Source organism: Cucurbita maxima, unplaced genomic scaffold, assembly GCF_002738345.1.
Source record: "Cucurbita maxima cultivar Rimu unplaced genomic scaffold, Cmax_1.0 Cma_Scf00012, whole genome shotgun sequence".
NCBI lineage: Eukaryota > Viridiplantae > Streptophyta > Magnoliopsida > Cucurbitales > Cucurbitaceae > Cucurbita > Cucurbita maxima.
This window is the reverse complement of record NW_019272028.1, coordinates 3019667-3026917: the sequence shown is the minus strand read 5'-3', so window position 1 is coordinate 3026917 and position 7251 is coordinate 3019667. Positions and strand designations below refer to the sequence as shown.

Below are 7251 nucleotides of genomic sequence, written 5' to 3'. Positions count from 1 at the left end.
TTCTTAAAAAAAAAAAAAAAAAAAAGCATAAAAAATAAATAAAAATTGGAACTCCATGTATATTATTGAAAATAAAAAAAAAAATCAGCTTATCTATGTATACATAGAGCGAGAGAGAGAGGAAACACATATTTAAAGAAAATAGCTATTTCATATGGCAACCTTGCACTCAACCAACAAAGCAGTCCCAAGAGAAATTTTCAGGCATTTCCAGTAAATACAGGACGATCAAATGGTTTTAACTTCTAAGAGATGAAAGATCTATTAAAATATATATACATATATATACAGAATATCCACTGACAGATCTATCACCTCAGGCGCCATCCATCTATATGTTCCAGTTTCCGCTGTCATGACTCCTTGGCTCTGGAATCGCGCGACACCAAAATCTGCCACCTTTACAACCTTGAACACAACAAGAGGGCATGCCTATTACTTGTGAGAAGATTGAAATTTTTTCAGTACAAGCTCATAAAAGCACATCAATAGGCGACTATTGACTTATATCCATGCCCTCCATTATTTCTCCATAAGTTAAATGAAAGCAATCAGAATCCTCAGATGAGGCTGACTAAGTCAACAGGAGGTAATTGTAAGGTATACTATTGCAGAAAATTTACAATAAAAAAAACATGATGTAAAATTGTGAGCTACGTTAATAGTTTCCTAACTTATCTCTTTAAATGTTGGCATTACTATTTTTTAACAAGAGAATATAAAAAAGCTAAACAACCCAAATCCTGCTACAACAAACAATGAACAAAATATTGCCCACTTTGAAGTAATAATGAGTGTGTGCAATCGGTTCAGAAGTTACAGAAATGATCAAAACAGCCAAAGGATCCCAGCAATGTTAACCAATAATACAAAATGCCATAATGTTATGTACCTAATAGGTACAAAACGCCAATTCAAGAAAACAACAGACTAGTTCAAAGTAGCAACTATACATGAAGACACCATATATATTTCGTAGAGGATAACATGACACCACTTAATATATTGACCTTTTCAGGCAGCTTGGGGCAACAGTGACTGTTAATTATTGATGGTAGAGTGAATTACTTAGAGCTTAGAGCTATATCTGGTTTGTATAGCCGTTTCAGTTTGGTTACCCTGGTTTTTTACCCATTATCCAAGGGAGGGAATGACTTCTTTCAAACTCCAAAAAACTTTGAAATATATTTCATTTTAATTTTATTTTCCAACACCTAATACAAATAAAACTCGTTTGGCATTAAAATAATCATTTAAGATGCCTACACTACTACAATTCAGAAGCTAACAAAGCAAATAGCAGTAAGAATAAGGTTCTAGTCTTACATGTTCAGTGTTCATTAGCAGATTTGCTGTCTTCAAATCTCTATGAATAATGTTATTAAAATGTAAGTATGCCATTCCTTCACAAACATCAATAGCAAACTTCAGCAGTTGTGACAGCTGTAACACGCAATGATTCTTGTGCAAGTACTCATAAAGACTCCCTCCAGGCATATACTCTGCAAGAAACAACGAATTAAGATTTATATTCCACAATACAAATAGAACATAAATACCATAAAACAGAAGAAAGAGAATTTAAGATCACACCAGTTGGAAGGACATTTCAAGGGTATAGTAAACATACAGTTGGAGAGACAGAAGTTGCAATAAAATTTCCCTACTCTCTTATTGTTGCAACAGTCATCCCTACTAAAAAATCACACCGAAGTTGTGATCCCTACATCACAAACTACTTTCATGTTGAACTGATTTTGTGGTCTTCCATCAAATTAGTTGATATCAAAATACTCTTGATCTCCAATGGAAACTGAGACAGCTTCATCAATATTTCAATTTTAGATTCATGCTCCCAGCCTCCCAGGGTACCAATTAGATAGACATGACATACTTATTTGTATTGAAATGGTAGAAAGATCAAAATGGGGAAGAAATTAGAGCCCTCACCTCAAACTCTATAACTACCTATCTAGCCCACCTCAAACTCTTCATTTCTTCCCTGTGGTCTTCATCTAAATATTTTTGTAACTATTGTTGATCTAAGACATGTTATTCCCAGGCTTTTGTTTATCTTAAGACAGTGAAAGTTTTTTTTAACACCTTTTCAAAGAAAAAAAAAAAAAAAAAAATCATCAAACCAATTCTTTTCTCCACCCCCCGTTGTAGACAAAAAAAATAATAATAATGAGTCCTTCACTTCCTTGTGCTGTCTAATAACCATCACGAAGTATTGCATGACGAAGACACAAGAAGTCTTTGTCTATTTGCCAAAACTATTGTTAGGTCAATTTCAGACGGCCAACTTACTCTCTAAGGAAAGTGAATATTTCTGGTAACAAAGTTGCCGTCAATCAAAACCTTGCACTAGAACGTGAAGTTAGGAGAGCTTCAATAGACCAACTAACTTCTGATTGCTGCAGAACAGCACCTTTCTGTATGCAACTCTACTCGGTAGCAGGCGAACATTTATCAAGATAGATATGTAAACTACAGAAAAAGATACTACAAGAGTGCGGTCTAATATCATCACGAAGTATTGCATGACGAAGACACTAAGTAGTCTTATCTATTCACCAAAACTATTGTCAGGTCAATTTCAGACGCCAACTTACTCTCTAAGGACGGTGACTATTTCTGGTAACAATGAGGCCCTCAATCAAAACCTTGCGTTAGAACCTGAAGTTAGGAGAGCTTCACTAGACCAACTAACTTCTGATTGTTGCAGAACAGCACTTTTTTGCACGCAACTCTGGTCGGTAGCAGGCGAACATTTATCAAGATAGATATGTAAACTAAGCAAAGATTGATGATGGAAAAAGAAGAAACAAGAAAATAAAGAAGGAACACTAGAGCAGAGATTTCTATACCTGTTACTATACACAAATGTGGAGAGTTTGTAGATGCACCTATAAAACGAACTACATTTTTATGCTGGACCTTCCTGCATATCAGATTAATTAAGATCCCTTCACAAAGGATGTATGGCGGTAGATACCCCTATAACAAATTGATTAAAAACATAACTCTGGAAATTATCCCTCAATAATGTTGAGATAAAAGGAAACCATTATCAATGGGTAGGGGAAATGTGAATTGGAACATCAAAACAGTTCCAGGAATATGAAGATTTTTTAATCCGTAGCACCTAACCAATATTACTATCTGCTAAAAGATTATTTCAATACGAATGTATTTAATTCTATTACCATCACTGAATGCCAAGAATTTCATGAACATCATATTTTGTAATTCCACTTTCAGGAGTACAAGTTCATTTCTGATTAATTAATTGAACAGTCATAAATTTTAGGAAGTCTCTTTCCAAAGCCACCTATATGTAAAATAATCTAAACCTGATCACCTCTAAAAACAAAATAAAGAAAGATTATCTCATAGGTTCATCACCATTTAGTCCATATACTATGGATCATTCCATTTTAGTTTTTGTACTTTCAAGCGTCCAATGTTAAACCATATACTTTTAATAAATCTTAAAATGATTCCACATGGTTAGTTCGAAGTTAATTTTTATCGAAATTAGCTATATAATAATAATTTCATTAAAAAAAACACAATGTGAATATCATTCAAAATTTTATAGGAGAAAGGCTAATAATCTGTTTTTGGGGGAAAAGTTCACATAAACCAACGATAGGGACTATTTTTAAGGTTTATTGAAATAATAGGGAAAGTAAATTTGGACAATTGAAAGTACAAAAACCAAAATAGAACAAGCCCTAAATTATATGGACCAAAATGATATTTTAACCTATTTCATAGTATCTATCATGATGGGTGAAAAATGTGCATCTCCCAATGTGTACACTTTCAACATTTTTCATCTTTCTGTCTGCATTCCCTAAGTTCATAAACTCAGATTTGATAGTTTTCCAAAAAAATATTATTATCACACATCAAAATTACCTGAGAATTGCCACTTCTTGATTGAATTCATCCTCTAAATCAGCATTTAGATCTTCTGATCTTAATATCTTGACAGCTACATCTTGACCAAGATATAGTCCATGATACCTGTAGACGAGTAAAGCAAAATGAGTCACATAAAAAGGCTGTCAGAAATCAAAGAAAAAATAAATAGCAAACATCTAATTTTATCATATGAAATTTGAATGAATGGCAACGATGACTGCTTAATTTATATTATTATTATTATTATTTATATCAAGAGTGTTTGAGCCAGGTTGGAACAAATACTAGAGAGGTGGTCACAATAGCTTCAACTCACTCCCTCTAAGTCCTAGCTTGGACTCGTTCGCTCCAAACCCTTATTGACCATTAATGGTTGATGGTCACTTAACTTTATTGCTCAATTTGAAATTAATACGAGTTTTCAACTTCCATGTCACATAGCACCACAATATACCCAGATGTAATTAATTCAGATGCAATTTTTGTAAGCTCCTAATAACGGACCATGGTTCTAGACATAGTCAAATGATAGTGTGTTTTTTGTTCAAACTTACAAATCACCACAAGATCCAGTTGCAATTTTTTCGCCAATCTTCAGCAACCGTCTATCTATTTCCCAATCTGCTGATTTTGTCTGGGCGTCTAATGCTTTCTTGACTGCTGAATGAGAGTGTGAAGAACCAGACCACGACCCCTGCATTCCAAAGTTGTGCATTATTTTCCTTATATTCTCTCTTCGGGAAGGAAAAAAGAGTGGAAATGAGGTTCAGGCAATAAAAAACAAAGCACTAAAATTTGCACATGACAAAAAGACAAAAATAATAATTAGTTAAAGTATTATAACTTATTGATGCGGGCATTTGCTGCAAAAATATCTAGGGACTATTACTCATTCAGCAATAACCATTTCACTTAATATCTCTTATAAGGAATCATTTCCAAAAGACATAGTTTACCTCATATCTAGCAACTGCTTTTTCCATAGCTTCGTACAAGCCATCAGTTTCCTGGTCACAAGATTGCAAAGTCAGCAACATTTGGACTCAGCACAGATCCTGTCATAAAGGATACATAATACCAGTCCTCCTTAAAATATTAGAAGATGGCAGTCCTGGGATAAACCATAATTTTTTAAGCAACCCGTCTGATACAATTTTCCATTTAAATTCTTAGATACAAATGCAAAATGTGAAGAATCTTTGTTAAACATCATATCCAATAATATCATACATGTTTTCATCTCTCTTTATTAATATCCGCCAGTGTCCAGATCAGCTTGCCCATACCTCAATATATTAAGATGTCAAGATTCAACTGATGTGTACCTCAGCTATTCTTAGTAGTCAACCGTCCAACCCAACTACATTTGATTGCCAAAGCACCTCATAGACACTAGAGTTGATAAGACCACCATAACTTAACCTATTCTCTTTGACCCTTTTATTATTTACATTTTTACCCTAATTGACCACTAGGCCAATCCATAAAAATATTTAAAACAGACATGTTAAAAAACCGCCTAGGGATCCTAGCATAGAAATATCATTTATTTTGATTAATCTCAATTCATGTCATTTTCTTTTTCTTTTGTTTAGTTGTTGAGAGAAAAAAAGTTCTTTTAATTTCTTTCTTTTTATTATAATTCCCTAATAGTGTAATCTTTTTTTCCACTAATACTCTTACTCCTTGATGGTAGATACCTTCCTTATGTTTAGATTATTCGTCTATTTATGTTCCCTAAGTGAATCTTTAGCCATGTTTATTTTGCCGTGACCTAAGTTTAAAAAAATATATAATAAAACTATGATCAATGATGATCCTAGGTGGCTGTTGCAAACATGCAACTTATAAGGCCGATGTCACTTCTCAGAGTAAATCTACAGTTCTTCAACCAAGAATTTTTTTTCTTTTTCTGGAGGCCAGAGAGAGACATGAGGAAGGTAGGACCAAGAAATAATGAGGGAAATAGGGAAAACTTTCAACAAAATAGCAAAGATATACCAGAGTTTACCATCATTCCATATGATAATTGCATATCATACAAATTTTGGATATGATAAGTATAAGAGAATAAAACCACAAAATTCGACAAGATAAGATAGAAAATGTACAGTACAGAGGCCTAAACTATACATTGAACATATATCACAATACTGTACCTCAGCAGGCCATCCATCCACCACAAATACATCCAAGGAGTAACCATCAGATGTTGAAAACACATGTGCTTCTCGAATGTTAAGTCCTATATCAGAAAGCAAAGCAGACAGCTAGAAAAAAAAATTGAAAACTTGTTAGGAAAAACCAGAGTGAATTCTACCACATTGACATTTTCATAATGTTGATCTACTGAAAAATGACAAGGAGAGAAATCAAAATTATTCTCAACACCTAGTATGAGCATTAAACGCCCCATAATTGTTCATTTACTGTCCATCTCAGATACAAGCTTCTAGCATTTTTAGCCCTCAATTTGCGTACCCTTGGATTTGAAGATAGATATATTCCATGCGTTAAATTACATGCATTAATTGATGACCTCTCTGATAGTCAGAAGAACTTTGTGCTTGTGGTTCAATGTTGTCAAGGCTTTTTTTAGGGTTTTTAGTTATTCAGGAATAGAAATCTTTCGGCAAGATTAGACGGGTACCATGAAATTTGGGTCAATATATCTTTTCATTACTTCTTTACCGAGTACAAGCTTTTTATAATTACGTCCCTCCATCTATATACATTGGAAAGGTACTCCTCTTCTTACATTATATAGCCTTTGTTAGAAACAAGTAATCATATAGTCCTAAGTTGCACCTAAGGGTTCCCTCAAGTATATTTCATTCTTTCAATACAAAAGGTTTCTTGATGAAATAAAAATTCTCCTACCTGCCAAAAACATCTTTCGGACTCTAGTCGTTCAAAAGAGAGTGACAAACACGTAGATAATGTAGCCACTAAAATTGATTTTTTTAAGAAAAACTATCGAAAAGTTTCCACCCTTGCTAAAAGTTCAGTAGTTCCTTTCGATCCATCTACCAAAGACTGTACCAGAAAGCTAGTAGGAAATGCTAAGCACCTATCACAAAACTAAGTGGACGGATAGGAACTAAAAAAGAAAGAATGATAAATTCTATAACTCCCATAAATGTGGAATTCCAACCTTGATATATGTCAGTTCATTTAGTACAGGAGCATTAAGAACAAGCCACCAAAGAGCATGCCTGGCTAATAAGGTTTGGCTTGTTAAAAGATTCATAACGAGACAATAATAAAAAAAAAAAAAAAAAAAAAAAAAAAAAAAAAAAAAAAAAAAAAAAAAAAAAA

General features: G+C 33.5%; 1 protein-coding gene across 7 annotated transcripts in view; it reads right to left on the bottom strand.

Moving 5' to 3' along the window:
- Positions 1–7251, bottom strand: part of LOC111487211 (serine/threonine-protein kinase STY46-like) — a 15361-nt gene that overhangs the window by 3083 nt on the left and 5027 nt on the right. For 6 of the 7 annotated variants that reach the window (XR_002719006.1, XM_023134525.1, XM_023134526.1 and 3 more), the window contains 7 exons: positions 6093–6203; positions 4890–4940; positions 4488–4627; positions 3928–4035; positions 2871–2944; positions 1327–1502; positions 316–432 (listed from right to left, as the gene is read on the bottom strand). Coding sequence is in view for 6 of the 7 variants with exons in the window: in XM_023134525.1 (XP_022990293.1) it covers positions 316–432; positions 1327–1502; positions 2871–2944; positions 3928–4035; positions 4488–4627; positions 4890–4940; positions 6093–6203 (777 nt within the window). In the remaining variant the exon portion in view is untranslated. The remainder of the gene's footprint in view (positions 1–315; positions 433–1326; positions 1503–2870; positions 2945–3927; positions 4036–4487; positions 4628–4889; positions 4941–6092; positions 6204–7251) is intronic. The other variant, XM_023134527.1, reaches the window with a different exon arrangement.